General features: G+C 39.0%; 1 protein-coding gene across 2 annotated transcripts in view; it reads left to right on the top strand.

The window, feature by feature from the left end:
• stxbp1b (syntaxin binding protein 1b) overlaps positions 1 to 20,651 on the top strand; it is a 34,512-nt gene continuing 13,861 nt past the window's right edge. For both annotated transcript variants that reach the window (XM_051422314.1, XM_051422315.1), the window contains exons 1-10: positions 1 to 85; positions 11,237 to 11,286; positions 11,411 to 11,492; positions 13,571 to 13,647; positions 14,006 to 14,084; positions 15,767 to 15,870; positions 18,155 to 18,303; positions 19,412 to 19,496; positions 19,776 to 19,906; positions 20,501 to 20,608. In XM_051422314.1, coding sequence (XP_051278274.1) covers positions 49 to 85; positions 11,237 to 11,286; positions 11,411 to 11,492; positions 13,571 to 13,647; positions 14,006 to 14,084; positions 15,767 to 15,870; positions 18,155 to 18,303; positions 19,412 to 19,496; positions 19,776 to 19,906; positions 20,501 to 20,608 — 902 coding nt within the window. In that variant the 5' untranslated portion in view covers positions 1 to 48. The remainder of the gene's footprint in view (positions 86 to 11,236; positions 11,287 to 11,410; positions 11,493 to 13,570; positions 13,648 to 14,005; positions 14,085 to 15,766; positions 15,871 to 18,154; positions 18,304 to 19,411; positions 19,497 to 19,775; positions 19,907 to 20,500; positions 20,609 to 20,651) is intronic.

Below are 20,651 nucleotides of genomic sequence, written 5' to 3' on the forward strand. Positions count from 1 at the left end.
TCCGGTCAGTTTTCTGTGGAGAGCTGGACACGCAGCAGAGGGCTCATCATGGCACCACTTGGACTAAAAGCGATTGTTGAAGAGAGTAAGAACTGTTTATTTTATTCATTAGAGTATTTTTTTTTATTTTTTTATTGACATGTTGACATATCATCCACAGCTGATGTGATGGTTATTATTCCAAAGCCATGTAAAGTATTGTATTGGCATAAAGAGCTGTTAACAAACATTCATTGTGAGATATGAGTGCATGAGCTCGCATTATGTAACGTTTCTAATTATTAATGCTAATATAAGACTTGTTTTTATTTTGGGAAGTTCGATGCGCAAAAGACGCACGGACACATCAGAGCCACGCGGCTCGCCAAGTGGTTATATCTCCAGAGTGAATGGTCAATGGGATCATTATACAGATATGAAGTTGTTTGTTGGTGTTTTGTTACACTTTGCTGAAAGTGTCTGTCTTCCATTGTCCTGTTATTGGCGTTTGTCTTTGGTATGAGAGCACTGAGTCCTGGTTTGGTTAAATCCTGCCTCGCTAATCTTTGTGTGTGCGGATTAAGTGCTTTGACATCATTACCGGAGGAAGAGGAGAGATGCAGGAGGAAAGATCTGACAGCCAGTCACAACTAAACAAGAGTTTGTTGTTACTGTCAGCTGTATGTCAACATCAGCAGCCCATTAGGAAACATCATTATTATAATGTAGACGGACAGACAGTGTCAGTGCTGTTTGGTGTCACCAACGGGACTAAAGATGCGCTTAGTGAGAAAAAAAGATACTGACAGGAAACAAATGATTCCAGCAGAGTGAAAACACTCGTTCCCATTGTGAACTATTCAGTGCTACAGATTCACATTTTAGCTCATGGCTTTATTAATGGTTAAAGACCCCCTCCAGACATGTATTAAGACATGTAAACTGCTATAAATCTGACATGTTTTGTTCCACATTAAAATCCTTAAAAAGTCATATCCTCCTTCTGCCTTAATCTCTGAATGTTGTTCATTTCTAAAGTTTTCCTGCTGGACACAAGATGTCTCCTACCCCACTGTAAAGTCCATTCTCAGTGGATGTGCACTGGTGGCTTCACGTTTCTACATCACACTGTACAAGTTGCATACTGGACCAGGACTGACTTCCATACTATTTGTGATCACAAATCCTGCTGGTAGGCCCCGCCCCTTAAACATCATGCTGTAGGGACAGGAAGAAACCCTGATTTCTGACTGGAGGGGGCTTTAAATGTATATATAAAATGTCAATAAGAACACATTCTGGGAGTCTAAGTTGTGTACTGTTGCATTAGCAGCTATTCATCCTTTATATTTGGCAATAATATAAATAATATTGGTAATTAATCATCTCAATTCTAGAGGATTGTTTGGTCAGAGGGAGTTTTTAGAACTTAGCAACATTAATGAAGTCATTAGTTACAACTCATAAGCCCTTTAGATGATAGTCTGTGTGGTGTATGGCAACATGTCCCTTAGGCTATGTTCACACTGCAGGCAAAAGTGGCCCTAATCTGACTTTATGTGACCCATATCTGATTTTTTTTATGATAGTCTGAACAGCACAAATCCGATTTTTTCAAATCCGATCAAGGTCACTTTCATATGTGGTTCTAAATCGGATACATATCTGATGTTTTTCAAAGCGACCTCAGTCTGAACGGTCATGTCGCATTTCATCCGACTTTTACGTCATTAAAGTGAGACAGACGTCACAATTCTGCACCGGAGGAGGCGGGACGCGGCAATATCATAATCAATCATAATTTTGTCGCCTCCGATTGCACAAATACTTTAAAATTGATACACACACGCTGACATGTGTAGCATTCATATTTACATCCGTAAACACAGCATGCTGCGTGTGACATCACGTCTGTTTCTGCGCATGCGGGTCACTTCGGGGCCGTAGACTGTTCATACTGGAGTCTGACGGTGGTGGCATTTAAATTATAATGTGAACAACCACGCAAAAAATTCGGATCTCAGTAAAAAATCATAATTGAGCATTAAGACCAGCAGTGTGACCGTAGCCTTTGTGTACTACAAAAAAAGAAAGGAAAATCAAGATATTTACAATCTAGATTGTATTTTCACACTAATCAGACTTATTTGAGGAGTTTATATGAATTGATTTGTCTGCAGTGCAATGATTTCTGCTTGATGCAGGCTGTTAATCAAATATTAATGGTGATATCAATCTTGGGAAAATGGCTGAAATTTTGGTAAGAATCCAAGATAACGGTTAAATTTACTTGCCAAGTGTAGACTATATATTGTTGACTCAATATGAGACATGTTAGGATAAATCATTTTTGCAGACAGCAACAGTCAACAGATCTCCATCAAACAGGACATGTTCAATATTTTGGGAACAGAGGCTCACTTGGCTCTGGTTGATGCAGAGTGGTTCCATCTGATCAGTCTGACAGTGAGGCAGGTTACTGCAAAGTAGGACTGCACAATTTATTGCAATATTATCAAAATCACAATATGGTCAAGTGCCATATGCAAATCATAGAAGCTGCAAATTTTTGATAAAGGTAAAATATGACAAACAGCGTTATAATGAAGTACTGTTGTTCTGTGGAGATACCCGTACCTACAAATCTGGTTCTCCAGATTTGTTTTGTACAGACCCCAAAACATTTCACATCATGATGATTTTAATCATTTTTTTCAGTGAAAATGTAATTTGTTATGCAAAAATGATAATTTCCATACTAATCGTTAATCATAATATGATCGCAATATGATGTTTTTACCATATAGTGCAGCCCTACTGCAAAATGATCAGTTTTCATGCTGATTTTTATTTTATCTTACAGCTGGAATAAAGGGAACATAAAGACAAACTAAGACACAGCAGAATAAGAGGGGCTGTCCTCAGGTATCAAGAGTAGATTTGAAGTGATGACAATGTGGACTAAAGGTACTTTGGCATTCCTGCAGCATGCAGCACTGTAGACATTGGTACTAAGAATGGACTTTACTGTGAAGGAGGAGACATCTTGTGTTTTTGTGAAGAGAAAAACACACATTATTGTTTCAAGCAGACTATCTGTATACATGTCTGGAGGGGATCTTGAAGCATCTTTCAGCTCATTGTTTTGTGTTTTATGGCCATCAACGTTACTGTTTTGGTTCAGTCTCTCATAAACCTTTAAGCTCCAGTTTGGTCTCACTCCTGATAGAACAAATGGTTCTTTAGCTGCTAAATGCTCCATTATGTTAGCTGGTCATTCTGTGTGCCTCTGTTTGGTGCTGAGCAGGTTTATCAGAGATTTTTCACTGTAAACAGCTGCTGCTGGAAACAGGGTAATAATAATAATAATAATAATAATAATAATAATAATAAAGTTGTCAGCCACAAAACCAAAACAAAGTCACAAAAGGGGCTAAAAAAGCTGGGTAGAGCTGAGAGGAACTGCAGAGTTGGGGATAATTCTGTGTGGGTTCATCACTGTGAGTAACACAGTTTGTATGACACACTGTCATTTGATCCATTGTTCATTTAAAAATATTGATTAGTGCAGCTTAAAATCATGATGCAATGTGGTTCTACAGACACAAGCAACCTGAGCCTGACCTATTTAGAATCAGAATGGAATTCTGACTCACATGGTTGTTTCCTAGAAATCAGAGTGAGTTCCTGACTACCCAGATGCTTAGTTTTTGAATTTGAATCTGGAATCTGTCCCATTAGGCTTTGAGTATCTGGAGAGTATCTCCAGAATAACACAGACTGGGTTTTTACTATACAAACATACAATCCCGAACCCAAAGATCATAGATTGAATCCCCAGTTATGTTGCTTACAATGGCAATACATTACTATGGTGACCCAATACATCTCAGGGAGTGTTCTCTCACTGATCAGTATCAGCATGTAAAATAATAACAAGGAATATTAAAAACATAACCAGGAACATAAGCATTGTTGAAAACAATTTGACGATCACAGGCTGTATGCATGCTCCGCAAACCGGTGTTCAGGGTCCTATGCAGCCTGCTCTGCGAGCTCCTCCGCAGCACCCAGCTCTAATGACGGGCTCTTTGGGCCTCAGAGCAGAAGTGAGAGTACTGGATCAGACTTAATAATGGTGAACCTGATCAATGTCAGGGTTACACAAGGACAGATGATATAAGAATATTAGGATGTACCCTGACAGACAGGTGTGTCAGCAAAAGGAGGAGATTTTTTTAATCAGTCTTTTGAACTGTCACACATTGGTCTGAATACAAAGGCCTAAAATTACCAAGATCATATTGCTCCTTTAGGACCTTATTTCTGGGAAGTTCTTCAGTATCTTGAAACCTGATGAAGTCCTAAAATGAACACTCATAGCTGGACTTATTTCAGTAGGGACTGTTTTCTGCCGTTACATCAGGCATGTCCCAGTATTAACGTTTTGGCCAACAATATCTCAATATTAGTTTGGTTCCAGAACACTGAATCGCCGCAGGATTACTGTTAATGTTGCAAAACAAAATGTCAATGTAGTCTGATTATCAGTTAAAGATTATAAAAATGACAACCAGACTCCATAGACAAAACCAGTCATTTTACCTTGCAGATAGTTGTACAAAGCACTTCAAAACCATCTTTGTTAGTCTTTCCACAGTCTTTCCAAGAACTCTGGTATACAAAATAAACCCTTACCTCCCTGAATTAGATGAGAAAATAGCTCTGAAACGGGCTGCTATAGCTGCCATGTGACGTTAGTTAATCCTTTGGGACAAATGCCGCCATAAAAGTGTGTCCACTAACAATTGTTGTTTGTGCCACCGACAGACTCAGATTGTTATTCTGTGTCTGGCAGCATTAAGGAAGGATCCCTACAGAGGTATACCTTTTGTTTAACCAGAAGCAGCAGCACTATCACTATTGCTCACCACCAGATCCTTAATTCACTGAAGATGATAAAAACAGGAGTTTCAGTTCCTCTACTCAGCTGCACACAGACAGGCTATGGAAACAAACCAGAGAGAGTCCACTATATCTTTACATAGAGAATAGTTTGGCATAACAAGGAAATGTTTTCAATGAAGAGTCTGAAAAATGTTCACTGCCAACCTGTTAAAGAGGGCAAAAAAAGACTAAATCAGAGGAAAGACACAGGTGTTACCAATAATACTAATTAAGGTTCCATTAGGGTCAAACAGAGTGAGGGTGCTGCTGTTGTGCTTGTTGGCTCACTGTAAAGGCTCTGCTACACTAAATGGAATGGAACCTTAATAAGTATCATTGGTAACACCTGTGTTTACCCTACTGTTTCATGTCAGAATGGCTGCTGTGAAATACATATACATATAGAGTACAAACTTAAGTCATAAGATACTAAATCTGGTAAGGATTCCACGTGAATTTACTTTAAGAAGTACTTTTTATTTTGAACTTGCTTTTCGTTTCATCGATTCTTCTGTCTTTTCCTGGCAGAAATGGACCTCGACATTCAGGTTTTATTAGACAAGATTAGTCTACACATATTTTTCTATTTTTAAACTTTTTATTTGGGTCACGCAATTAATACATTTCAACAAATCTCTGCATTCTCATATGTTTACATAGGAATTTCAATAGAGAGATATGGATAAGAAACAAAAACAAACAACAAACCTTATATAACTGAAGAGAATACAGACAATAGAATAAAATAAAAATAAAGATCCAATCAAAACACCTCATACAGATTTCTGTAAAACTATATTACACCTTCACAGAAAAACTACAAATAATGCCTTGAAAATAGAGCCATCAAATTCTATAACCACCTACAAATTAGCAACCCTCAAAAATTCCAAGCCCTCAAATACTAAGAGATGAACTGTGAATACAGTCCCCTCAGCCAACTGGTCCTGAGACTCAGTTCCCTAACCTCTACCAACCCTACAGAACCTCAGCACAGTAATATTTGAGTTACAACGCCTTATTTATTAGGGTGATTGTAAAATATGTATAAATGTATTGTCATTATTATTATCATTATTGTTGCAACTGTTGCCATTATTATTTAGTTATAACTAACAAGGTTATTGCTATTATAATTGTTAATATTGGTTTGCTTTGGCAATATAAGCACTGTCTTTTCATGCCAATAAAGCTTATTAAATTTAAATTGAAACATTTTTAAAAGAGGGCTTATTTTAGACAAGTTTTGTCATACGATCAGGGGCGGGCCCGACTGGGGGCCTGGGGTGGCCACCCCTGAAATCTGATTGGCCATCCCAAGTGCCACCCCATTAACCTTCCACTCCGTCTTTTCAGAGGCTGTAGCAGGCTCCATTTTAAGGCTATAGTAAAGATAATGGTATCATAATAAACTACCTCACGCATCTATTGGTATCAACCATGTCATGAAAGGCTAAATAACACCCCAAATTTAGGCTAAATTCTGGTGATGGAAAAAGGGGTCCCTTGGCCTCTGACCTTTAAGATATCTGAATGAATTGGGCCTATGGGTACCCACAAGTCTGCTCTTTGCAGAGATGCCCACTATGCTAATCCATGCAGTTTAGGGCAAAAACATTGCTTAGATTTTTTGCATGTGGTATAATTGTGTTACTCTCACCTAGTGTATTTGAGTATTTCTGCATACTGGGGTCCATAAACAGTGTTGGATCTGCATAAAGTGGGAATGACTGGAAAGCTGAGATATATATGTCATGCCACCCCTGCAGACGTCAGTGCGCCACTGCCACCACAGTCAAAAAAGTCTGGAAACGCCCCTGCATACAACATGAACACAGCAGTGCCTGTGCAGGGTTTGAGGGGTTACAGTAAATCAGACAGTGAAATACCTCAGTGGGCAACAATGTCCTCCTCCATCATCTCTGCTTTGACATAGTGTCTGCCAGAAGAGAAGAGCTGCTCCTCTACAGGCTAGTTATAAAGTACAATATTACAAACCGGGATTAGACAGCCTGTTGTTGTTTATCCCGCCTGTGAAAGCTGCTTGTCGGGTGGCATCCCATTCTTCCATGGGTACTTCCACTTAATCCGGTTGAATGATTGGATAAACGGGAACATAATGACTTATAAATTATTTACCGTCATCACTCGCATTCCTCAGACAGCAGGGTTGACTGGAGAGAGCGTGGATTTTAAAATATCTGAGTATATACCATCTTTATGGGGATGTTTTATGATGATTTATATACATATTCTATTTAGGCCTTTGACAAACATTAGAGAATTATCTCAAATTTTATATAGTGTTACAATTATTGTCATTAGCCACACAGTCGGCTCATTATTATCGTGCTGTTGTGATAATGTGCTTATGACACTTTAGGAGCAGCTCTTCAAGTGAAATGTCGGTCTGACCCTCTGTGGAAACAGGACATGTTGACTTATTTGCTTATTTCTGTGTTTATCTGTGTGTGTGTGTGTGTGTGTGTGTGTGTGTGTGTGTGTGTGTGTGTGTGTGTGTGTGTGTGTGTGTGTGTGTGTGTGTGTGTGAGCGAGTGATGCTGCTTCCCCATGACGTCATGTCCGCTGACACAGAAACGGCCCAGAAATAGCGGTGGGGAGTGGTGGATGGGTAAGAGGATTGGGAGCAGATTAGAGCCAGTGATTGCAGTGGGCCTGTCCCTCCCAGCGCTGAGTCCCGGCATGTTCAGTCCAACAGACTGGACAGAAGATTAAACCCCCAGTAGTGAGGGAAACTGGGACGCGGCTCATCAACACAAGTGACAGAATATTTTGAAACACTCGATTCTGTCTCACAAAACAACAGTTTGATTGACACCTCAGGAACTGACTCATCTCTCTCTCTAATCAGTTCAACCTCCCATTATTGATTGTATTACAGTATGTATGCTATCATTTGCTGGTGTGATCACCCAGAGAAATGGTTGAATCATTAGTGGCCCAATCATTTTTGTCTGTGGGCTCCCTGGGTTAATTCGGCCGTGCTAAAGTCAACATTATAACAGACAGCATCAGAATCAGAATCACATTTATTTGCCAAAATAAGCTCCCTCCAGTCAGATGCAATAGTACAAAACCGACACCCAAAATGTGTTCTTATTAACAGCTTATATATATTAAACCCCCCTCCAGTCAGAAATCAGTGTTCCTTCTTGTTCCTACAGTGTGATGTTTGAATGCTGTCTGTGCAGAGTTTGACACTAGAAGGATGTTTTCACATTCATCTGCTGAAAGTGGAAAGTTTCTGAGCTCATTGAAAAATCTGATTGAAATAGTTTGGAATTCAACTCTGGTCCAGTATGCAACTTCTACAGTGTGATGTAGAAACTTGAAGCCACCAGTGCATAATAACTGCAAACACAGCCTGTGTATTTCAAATTTTGAAATTTATAAAATTATCTAAGCTCAAAGGTCTACTTACTAGCTTTTCAGAGCTGTCAGTTGCATCTCAGCTAAAGCAGCTAGCTCAGATGTAGTGCCAGCTCCAGCCTAGGTGGCACCCTGGGTGAGATCCATTTAGTAAGTGCCCAACAGTGCCACTACTATAAATACTTTGAGAAAGGCCACTTGCGTAAACAGAGAACTTCCTGTAATAATTCAGCTAATGGGATTTGTTTTGACTATCCAGAGGAAATGTGGTTTGGAGAGTAGCTTAAAGTAAAAAAGTCAGACACTATACAAATGACCTTTCTTGAATCTGTGTAGAACAGCTCATATAAAAGAACAGAAGGTCTTTAACTTTCAGAGGACTGATGAAGGTACCTGTTGTATGTAAAATTACATATATACTTGTGCATCAAAGAACTGGAGACGGTAGATAAAACACACATTCCTGCTGCCGGTGGCCATATTTAACTGTCTTGATGAGAAATTCATCAGGTCTGGGTGTGCAGGCAAGGCATTGCTTGCTTGATGGAAACATGAGGGATGGTAAGATTCCCCAATTAGCATCGGTGCACTGGCATAAAAGATGTGATTGCCCCACTTAAAAATCTTTTGGTATTTGGGATATCTTTGCATCGATAAAAACGTTTCATCCATATACAATTATTAGTTGAGGCCCTCAGGTGTGTATCTAGATCTGATTGGCCACCCCATGGTTTAAAGCTAAGTTCAATTAAATTTTATTTGTATAGCGGCAGTTCATAGAACACATCAGGACACTTTTCAAATAGAGTAGGTCTAGACCGAACTCTATATAACATTATTGAGACCCAACAGTACCACCATGAGCAAGCACTTGGCAACAAGGGCAAGGAAAAACTGCCTGTTAAAAGGCAGAAACCTAGGACAGATCCTTCGGCTCTAGGTGGGTGGTCGTCTGTCTCGACCAGTTGGGGTGAGAGAGAGAGAGAGAGAGAGAGAGAGAGAGAGGTACAGAGGTCAGAGGTAACGACAGAAGGACTGAGACAGAGACAAAGGTGCACAGCAACAACAGTAGCAACAACTACACTAATAGTAGTGACTGATGATGATGATGATGAACATGAAGAAGGTGATGATGACGACAACAACAACGATGGAGGACAATGAGCAGTGATTATAGTAATAATAGTAACTGTACTAATAATAATAGCAATAATAATAATAACAACAATAATATCAGTGATATTAGCAATGGGAGTCAAGCAGGACCATGGCAGGAGGCTCCACCAGGATCCATGAGAACCTGCGAGATGAGAAAGCACAAGAACTCTGGAGAAAAAGTGAAGTTAGTAACATGCATTAATGACATGAATGAGTGCAGAAAGAGAGGGAGAGGAAGAGAAGAGCTCAGTGCATCATGGGAAATCCCCCGATAGTCTAGGCCTATAGCAGCATAACTAAGGGATGGTTCAGGACTCACCTGATCCAGCCCTAACTATAAGCTTTATCAAAGAGGAATGTCTTAAGCCTACTCTTAAATGTGGTGAGGGTGTCTGCCTCCCGAACCACAACTGGAAGCTGGTTCCACAGGAGAGGAGCTTGGTAACTGAAGGCTCTGGCTCCTGTTCTACTTTTAGAGACTATAGGAACCACAAATAGCCCTGCTACTATCCTGCTATCTACTAAGTGAAGATACTGGTATCATATGAGACTACATGACGCATTCATTGGTACCAATCATAGCATTCTAGCATGTCGGTGAAGGGGCTAAATAACGTTTCAAATTTAGACTACATTTTGGTGATGGAAAAACTCTGACCTCAAGATATCCGACTGAAAATGGGAAAAACCCAGGAGTCTCCCCTTTGCAGACATGCCCACTTTATGCTAATCCTATGTAGTTTTGGGCAAACACTTTGCAGTTATTTGCATGTGGTGTTATAAATGTGTTATTTTCACGTATTATATTTGAATATTTCTGCAGACTGGGGTCCATTAACAGTGTTGGAATTGTAAAATTTTGCCACACCTGCATAAGTCAGTGCCCCTAGAGGCCCTATGCCTTTATTATTTAGAAATGAGATGAATAATATGTTACCGATAATGTTATATATTTAGATTGATTCATCCTCTCTAAACTGTTTCTCAAGCTGCTTAAGAGAAACCAGATAAATAAATCAAACTATATGTACCATACTGAATTGCATAGCATCATATTCTTTTGCATCACATCGTATTGCATTGTGTTGAATCAAATCGTGTCTAATTGCACTGTATCACAATAGATGTTAATGGTATCATATCGCAGTGGTAGTTGCTTCATATGTATCTTAAATGTATGGGATTGTTGGCAATGCATTGAGATAAACCTTCCGATCTTAAACATAATTTATTGACAACATGGAGGGCACTTTAGTCTCCACAATTTGCACATATTATTACGTTATTTTGTTTCTATCTCTTGCTCTCTCCCCATCATGAGCTCCTTCAGGTCATCACATATGGAACTTTGCTCCATCTAGCCTTGAAGAGAGTTTTATTTGTCTAGATTTTGGGGTTATCTGCTGATTTAACTTTTGCCACTTCCCCAATACAGTGGAGGCTTGACATTGCAGAAACAATGGCATGGTTACACAAGGTAATCAGTCAGTTGAGTCAGTGTTACTATGCTGACTGTATCACTAACTCAAACAGCTGGCTGCTGAAAGTTACCCTGTTCACTCCATGGTTCACTTGTGGGTCACATGCTTTATAATGCTGTGAGATTCTAGTGCAGTTCGACACTCATACCTGCAGCAAGAAAACAGGGTTTATAAAAATCAAGGAAATCAACAGTGGTGCTGGATCTAACAGGAAACTTTTGAGAAGGATTTGTGTTTTATGTTGAGGTCTTGACTGAACTGTAATCTTTCCTCCTTTACAGAGATAATGAATGATGTCATCAAGAAGGCAAGAGAGAAAGGAAAATGGAAGGTAATGGTCCTGTTATTCTGAACATCACTCCTCTGTGATCTTGACACTGAATATGAATAAAATCACTGAAGTTGTCAAAATAAAGTCCTTCCAATGGCTCCTGCTGTGTGTGACTTTGTTATAGGTGCTGGTGGTGGACAAGCTGAGTATGAGGATGATTTCTTCCTGCTGTAAGATGACAGACATCATGTCAGAGGGAATCACCAGTAAGTAACCACCCAGGTTCACTTCAGCTGTAGTTTTGAATTCAGTTTAATCAAATTAAATGTATCTAAATGTAATTTACTTAATTGATCAAATTATGTATCAAAACCCACTACTATGTGGATGATTCATTCCTAGAATTAATTCAATTTAAATACTTATGGGTATCCATGCAAGGAAAGTGAAAGAATGGCGGAGGAAAGATGCTTTGTTGAAATAGTGGATCACATTAGCTTGTACAGCTTAAATATGTGTACATATTCATACTTTTTAATGCATTTCATGCATATTTTAGTTCCTTTAAAGGAATGGTTTGTTTACTATCCTAGAGTGAGTTGTGAAAATGTATATATCTGCCTGCCTCTGATGACACTACTAAACCAATTAACATGTTGTATATCTATATCTGACAACTTGTGGTTTTATGAAGGGTTACATGCTGGAACTATTTTTTAACAGCTTCAGCGCCATCAGCTCATGCGTCTCCGTGCGTACAGTTCTGCTTGTGAGGACAGGTTCAGGACTTCAACAGTCACTTCACATGGCTATTATTTGTCAAGCGATAGTCCCTTCATGTCACTCCAACAACAAATTGTCCTTTTTAACATTTCTCTTTTTGTATTTACATTAAGTTAATTGGTCTACTTTACAGTTGTTGGCAGGCATTTTTTCACTTTGGACAGAGCCAGGCTAGCTGGTTTCCAGTCTGCTAAGCTAAACACATCCTGGCTCCATCTCAAGTGTGAACTGTCGTTATGTTACCCATTGCTTTGTGCTTTTTTTGAGTACCGTTTTGAGGCCTCAAGTTCAGCATACTGCAAGTTGAGCAGTGCTCATTGGCTGCATTTGATTTTAACTTATCTTTAGCACGTTCTCAAATTACACATAAACAGTACACTAAAATAAGTCTGAGAAGATTTTAATATAAAATAGCCAAGCTGTAAAAGGTTTTTGATTCATATTTGATCAGCACTGCCTAGTTTGACAGTTTGATCTGAGTTTGGTGCGTTGAGCTGGACGGACTCACTGAGAATGAACCACAAGGTAGCCATGCCCTAAGAATACCCTGCTTTATCGTCTATTTTACTCTAAATGGGACCATCATTTATTAAATGAACATCATGCTGTATGGAAGAATACTGAAACTAGAGATTGACACCATAAACTCATTAGGAAACTATTTACTGAACTCATAAATCAAGTGAGAAATAGACTCACTAATTTCTCAGTTTTGTAGTCCATGTCCCCTGCTGGCCATTAGAAATAATGCAGTTTTAAGACTGCAGAATCCATTACAGTCATGGCATGTACAACTTGTTGGATATTATCCTTATTCTCAAGACTAGAGAATAGCAGTGTGCTCCATGGTATATAATAACTGTTCCTGTGAAGATAATGTTAATGTTACATATCAATCCCTCTCTCCCGCTCCCTCTGTCACTGACACACAGATCTCTCTCACTCCCTCACTTTTAACTACCTTAAATTAAGTTGAAGAATTATTATACCATCCATAGTTCCCTCACCTCAAATTTTCTAAAATCAAATAATGTAACTTATTTTGTTTCATTTCATTTCAGGGTGTTTTAGTAAGCAGCTAATATAATGTTAGTCAATTATAAATGTACTCTCTTCAAATAGAGCAGGTCTATTAGATTATTTACAAAGTGTTCTGAGATAACTTCTGTTATGATTTGGTGCTCTACAAATTAAACTGAATTAAAGGAGTTGGTCTAGAAAGCAGAATGAGACTAAAGCCCTGTCAGCAACTCCTAAACTGAATCACTACACCCTACATACCAGGATTTACATACATTCCTGGCACTGATAAACAGAAGTATTAAAATGGTTTGGATGCTTACTTTTTCAAAGGGTTTAAAACAGTAATAATATTTCAAACTTGATACGACCTTTGACAGAGCATCCGTCAGTTTTTTGAGAAACAAAAACCTCAAAACGTTCTATCCCAGTTCTGCATTAAACACTGACTGATCTGAGGTCATGTGTTCAGGAGAGCATATCTAGTCTAATCAAGCTGATAGATGAGTATTGATTCTAACTGTTTGCCTGTGTTCTCCAGTTGTAGAAGACATAACCAAGCGGCGTGAGCCTCTGCCCAGCATGGAGGCCATCTACCTGATCACACCCTCAGATGAGGTAAATGATCCAGCTCCTGTATAGGCTGGTTATAATTCTATGGTACAGCACATAATAGTCTCTCATTGATGTCTCATCGGCTTTCTTTGTCCTACAGTATTTTGCAGTTTTGTCCAGCAACTGAGAAAAGCCAGTTTATTGTCATTTGAATTCTTCAAAATACATTTCCAATGGGGTTAGTTTGCATGGTGGGGTGATACAGAGTACAATTGTTGTTCTTCTCAATGTCACGTTAAATAAATTAAACATGCTGGATTGTTATTCAGTATTTCTTTCCACTAACTTTTAAACAGAGTGAAGAACTGAATTTGTAACCTTCACAGTTCGTAAGTTAAAACATTGTTCTCTGCTGTTTCAGTCTGTTGAGGGTCTGATTGAGGACTTCAGAGACCCGCAGTCTCCGAGGTACCGAGCAGCTCACGTCTTCTTCACCGACAGTGAGTAGATCCACTCAACACCAGCAAAATACTTACTATACTACAGACTCCTTGAACATATAGTTTTTTCCTTTGAAATACACAAATCCAGTCCACCTGTTAGGAGGTGCTTGTGCTTTAACCATACCAAAAAAGGTTTTTTAAAAAAGCTAACATGTAGGACAAGAATGAGGCGATATGATATATATCAAATACAGGGGTTACAATTCAGTATATTGTGATATCCCTGTAACATCCAACATAATAACCCTCAGTTTACGTCTTCAACACTGCTATCTAGTGGTTGGGGGTTTAGGTTTAAACACCAAAATCAAAAGTGTTTTTGAGAATCAATACAATATCACAGAACAAAATACAATGTATCAATAGTTAATAACATATAGCTCATAACAGTGGGAAAAAGCACAGAGAACAACCTGATTCCTGTAGGCAGACTGCCTAATCATAATTATAATGTTTGACATAAAACTACATATTGTTCAGTTAGTCTCTCTCTTACAAAACTATCCTAAAACAGATTTCTTTGTCGAAAAGTGGGCACAACTGGAGTGTGTGGCTGTCACTGAACTAGACCTCACAAGTTAAAATCTTGAATTCATTTTTCAAAACTAATTTGAAAGGGGTCAGACATGATCTGAATAAACTCCTGAATAGACCCTTTCTAAACTTTGGTGGACCTGAATAGACCCAAACATTGGAGGCAGCAATTAACAAGCAGCCTTGGTTGCAAAGAGCACTTGACTGCCTCAAAAAACACATTGATTGATTACAACACAGTGCTTAATCAGAGCTGAACGTGACCCTGCTCATATCCACTTTGGCCACTTTAAGCCTGACATCAAGCCTGTGTGAAAAAAAATAATTTTCTCGTTAATTTGAATGAGACCATTCTGTTGACGGCGTGCAGATGCAGATGGCTCCAGCAAAAACAAATTGAACCTGGCTCAAATTATCATCAGCATCATCCGGCAAGGCACTGAACACATTCTTGGACGAGGTCTTTGTAACATGAACAGCATGTATTTACCTGGGAGTCATTGTGATGAAAGACTGATTGCTTACTTTCTACTGTTGTAAAATCCTTCCCCATAGTATTACAAAGCACTGTGCAGGGTTTTGGTGATAACTAGGGGGTGTAAGAAAATATCCATACACTTGTTTTGTTTTGTGATATTGTATCAATTCTCAAAAACAGTGTATCAGTTCTTGTGTTTAAATCCCCAACCGATAGCAATGCTGTAAATGTAAACTCAGGGCTAAGCTGTTACAGGGACTGTGATAAATACTATTACAGATCCAACTGTTCTGGTTGCATAAAAAAGTCAAAGAAAAATTACTCAGATTTTATGTATAAGGTGGTGGGGGTTTTATATTTAAGTTTTTTTATACATTTAGTTATATATTTAGAGTTTTTTTTTATCAGACTCAACAAAGTTCTTCCAGAGTCACAGAAGACATTTTACAACTCATTTCACAGGTTATGTAGCACTCCCTGTGAGTATTAAACTGACTTTTACTGTATGTCTAACATTAGTTAAGAGGAAAAGACCCTATTTTCTCTACTAATATTTGGTAGATTCAAATTCAAATTTAAGAAAGTAACAACATTCAAGACTGACATAATGTTAACATTCTTTTGTCTAACTCTCTCAGTTACCATGTTTTTATGTGAATCTCGACAGCCATCCCCGACTCGTTGTTTGGACTGCTGACCAAATCCCGCGCCTCCAAAGCCATGAAGGCCTTGACTGAGATCCACATCGCCTTTCTGCCCTATGAATCTCAGGTAAGACACTGTCTAGACTGGGATTAGACCGTGGCAGCGGCTCGAACCACCAGCCTCTGATACGATGGACGAGGTTTGGAAGTATTTCAGTCAACTCTGTTTAACATCTGCAGATAAACCTGCTTCTCTCTTGTTGCTCTGAATGGAGTTTGTTTTCATTGTTATTGTTATTATTTGAATCCTGTGTGTGTACTGTATCACAAAAGGAACTATATGAACATTTTGGTCATTCTGCATCCTCTGTGTGCCATGCACAGATCTCTGGTACACAAGCTGATCACCGTGACTACAACATGTTCTGTTTAAATTACAGCATCCCTGATACACATATTAAATATAATCCAGTGTTACTGCTGCTGTTGGTGAACACAGCTGGACAGCTGTTTGCAAGCATCCCAAAGTACAAGCAAATAAAGTGGTTTGTGTGGGCCCCTTTGGCCGCCACAGGCCCCCATAGATCAAAATGTTCAGATGACAAAGTTAGTCCACCATGTTGAACTGCCATTTTTCTACAGTAGCCCAGAAAGGACAAACCAAACACTGGCTTTAGATAGGGCCTTTTCCTGTTCAGTTTAAGTTTCACAGCCACCGTACCCTCTCCTACACACTTGGAAGGGGGGGGGATGCAGCAACCACACTGCTAGATGCCACTAAATCCTAAACACTGGTCCCTTAAGGGATCTCAAAGATAACATTATTGTGTTTAACAGCCAAAACCTGAAGTGTGTCCACATGTCGTAGTCCAAGATCAAAATAAAACCCAAGTGATCACAGTGTGCCGGGTAGACGCAAGACCAGACTAATGGCATTAAGGTGAAACTTTTGCTAAATTGTGCGCATGAATTATTGATTTGAGAACAAATATCATTAAATCTTGTACACAAATGAGTTTTTTTTTTTTGTCTTTCTCAGTGAGACCTCTTGAAACTCCTGAGAAAAATATATTTTCTTTATCGACTCTTTAGCTCCTAAATGCTTCACTGCGTTCATCAGCTAGTCTGCTGTTTGGTGATGGACAAGTAGTATACAGTGGGTTTATCAGAGCTTTTTCACTGAAGAAGGGCACTGAGACTGAACTTAAACAGTAAAGTTCTAGAACATAAAACCAAAACAATTATCTGAAGGACACTAAAAAACTCAATAGAGCAGAGGGGAAGTGCAATGTGACTATGGATTTTTTAGCTGCACAATTGTAACCATACTTAAACCACACTGTGGTCAGCATGTGTGGATATTGTGGGAGCAACATCCTTCCTGTCAACTTAAAAAACATTGGCATTATTGAAAGTATTCATCAGAAGAATTATCCAGTGCTCTGTTGGCCAAGTGGGTTGGCAACTTTGAAAGAAAAGCCTAAATTAGAATATAAAGGTAGGAAAACAGCAGCCACCTTGCTGTGCGATACAGACACAGTTCCTGAACGGAGGGAGGTACAGTGGTGAAGAGGACCACACCGGCTGCATTTTGTGTTGGATCAGCATTAGCCTTCAATCCTCTGCTGTTGTCCTGCAGTTTTAATCCGGAGAGGGAGGGACACATCATACCAGCCCTACCCCCCTTCCCTCCACTCATCCTTTTACCTCATTGGCTGACGGAACCAGTGCTCATGCTCTGCAGCCAATGGGAGCGCAGATAAGATGTGTGACAAGAGAAAGCGCAAGGATTTTTATCATGTGATGGAGTCAGTAACAGATGGGTGCATGTATACGTGTGTTAGTGTGTGTATGGATTTAATTAGTGTCAGCTTTTGAGTGCCAGTTCCAATACTGTGCGACACAAGCTTCTGATGGCCAATAAATTTGGATTTATTATTTAGCTTTAATCATTTAGATCATCATAAAAGACTAAAACTCTTTATCAAAGCTGAATATGGTATATTATAACCGATAATAAATCCATCCTTGCTGATTGGATCAATCAGGTTAAGGTTGCCCCATATAGGCAACCAGTGTAGCATTAATCAATTTTGAGTCCCTCTCCACCCAGAGAAGAAGAAGACGACATTATTTACATATTCAAATTATAAGAATTATTATTTTGATGTAAAAAATATTATTTTTTTGCTGGAAAACTGACACACATTTTTGCTTCAAGCTGATTATTTGTATATATGTTTAGAGGGGATCAAGCCCAGATAACTATTATTTCCTATTTCCTTTCTTATTGCATTAAGATCATCAGAACACTAAAATTCTGCTGAGTATAATAAAGTATATCAATGCGTACATTTATGAAGGTGAGACTGGACCTCATTTAGTCTCTCTGTCATGTCCTCTGTGTCCAGGTCTTCTCCCTGGATAAAATCGATGCCTTTCAGGACTTCTACAGCCCCTTCAAGGTTGACGTGAAGAACAACATGCTGGAGCGTTGCGCTGAGCAGCTCGCCACCCTCTGTAACACTCTCAAAGAGTATCCTGGAGTCCGATACAGAGGGTGAGACAGCAAAGGAAGCCCATTTAAATAGTCTTTTTTTGTTGTTGTTTTGCTTTTAGTCTTATAATAGCATTGGTGTGATAGGTGATATCATCAAGTTTTGCAGGAACAGACCTCTCGTCATATTGACATGTTTCTTAGAAATATTACACTCCCATCGCAGTTTAACCACAACTACAGAGTGAAGCAGGCCTTTATTTGGAATGGGCTTTTTTTTGAGCTTCCTTAATTTCTAAATTACCCCATTAATATAAACTCACAATGTCTTCCACCCATTTCTCCCCTCTAATAGAAACAATATTTTCATTCACTAGCTTTTTACATTTCCAGTCACTACCAAATTACATTTTGTGGATGGCTGTTCACACTGTTCATTTTATTTCCAACAGTAACTGGGTGATGCTCATGTTATGGCCTTTTAGGCTTTAAACATGGGAAAACCCTGTACCCCTGGTAAAAAAGTTCCATATAGCATGAAGCCCAGCCAGTTTACTGGAGTACTACTCCAGAATAGCAGTATAACATCATGAGTTGGGTTTTGCATTCAGTTTTTCAGGTGTTTAGTCTGATTTGACAAATTACAGGGATATTTGAGTCCTTATAGAGTTCTACACAGAACCACTGAAGAACCCTCTCTGTAATATATGTTTTATACCACTGGACATCTCTACTCAACTGCTTTAAGTTCATGTTTGAATGAGTTTGTAAAACTTTAGGTACAGTTTAATAACAGTACTAATAAAGTAATAATATCACTTTCCCAGTAACTAGTAGTGTAACTAATTACTAATACATTTCAGTAATAACATCACAGTTACCTCCCCAAAAAGAATTAGTTACAACCTTGTTTTTGTTGTCACTCTCCTACTGATCTAAATAGAAACTTACATTTACAATTACCAATTTTGTGGGGAGTGAGAGAAAAGTAATATGACTAGTAGTGTCACTACTAGTAGTGTAACTAACAGTGATCATCAGCATGTTCAGGATAAAAAAACATTTTTGTACGGTGCTGTATGTGTGTGTGTGTGTGTGTGTGTGTGTGTGTGTGTGTGTGTGTGTGTGTGTGTGTGTGTGTGTGTGTGTGTGTGTGTGTGTGCTGGTTCAGGGAGTACAAAGACTGTGCGGTTCTGGCTCAGATGCTTCAAGAGAAGCTGGACGGCTACAAGGCTGATGACCCCACCATGGGAGAGGTAGGGAAGTGGAGCTAAATGATTACTTGATTGCTTACAGACCCTTTCAAATAGAGAAATTCATTAGTAGTTAAAACTATGGCCTCTTATTATTCTGAATAAATTATTCATTTAACACATGTTATGTTTCTTAAAATGATGGGAAGTCTGTGGTTGGCAAAAGATCAGACTTAACTGGATCCTGTGTAATTTAGCAATATTGAATGACAAACTGCAAGTACAATATATCAGTCCTTCACCTTGTGCGCAGTGTGTTTGAGTGTGTTCTGATGCCTGCAGGGTCCAGACAAGTCTCGTACTCAGCTGCTCATTCTGGATCGTGGCTTTGACCCTGTGTCACCCCTCCTGCATGAGCTCACATTGCAGGCCATGGCCTACGACCTGCTGGGCATCGAGAACGACGTCTACGGGTAAAGGCTCAGTGCTCCTCTTTTTTTAATATTTTTATTTTATTTTGTTGTTCGCTTAGTTTGGGTTGTGTATTTCGTTGGTGACACTGTCTTCAGCTTCACTCCCCAACATCAGGTTAATGCTGCAGTAGGTAAATTAATTTTTTTTTTTTTAACTTAAATGAAACTTGATCCTGACAGTAGTAAATGACACAGATAATCAGTATTAAAAAAAAATTGGTTCCTCTGGCTCCTCCTGGTGCTCCTAATGGCATTTACAAGAACCCACCGGGCCTGAACGAAAACAACCAATAAGAGCAATTATCTTTTTTGATAAAAAAAAATTGCTTTCTTTATCAAGAAAGATAGAGGAATGAGACTCAACTCTCTTTTTCGTTACCTACTGCTGCTTTAATTCTGAAAAATGCTTCAATAAACTAACTGTTTTAAACTGTATTACTGTGCACTACAGAAAGATGAAAAATTCTTTAGTGTCGATCTGCATTAGAAAAACATTTAATTCCCACTGGCATATTATTGTATTTACTTTAACAAACAGACTCTCTTTCTAAGATACACACATACAGTCTGTCAACCTCTCTGTCTGTCTGTCAGGTTTGAGACCAGTGGGATGGGAGAGACGAGATTGAAGGAGGTAGTGCTGGATGAGGATGACGACCTGTGGCTGACTCTGAGACACAAACACATCGCTGAGGTGTCAACGTAAGTGGCTCTGACTCAAATACAAACACTTGTGGCGCGGATA

This window comes from Dicentrarchus labrax, unplaced genomic scaffold, assembly GCF_905237075.1.
Source record: "Dicentrarchus labrax unplaced genomic scaffold, dlabrax2021, whole genome shotgun sequence".
Taxonomy (NCBI): Eukaryota; Metazoa; Chordata; class Actinopteri; family Moronidae; genus Dicentrarchus; species Dicentrarchus labrax.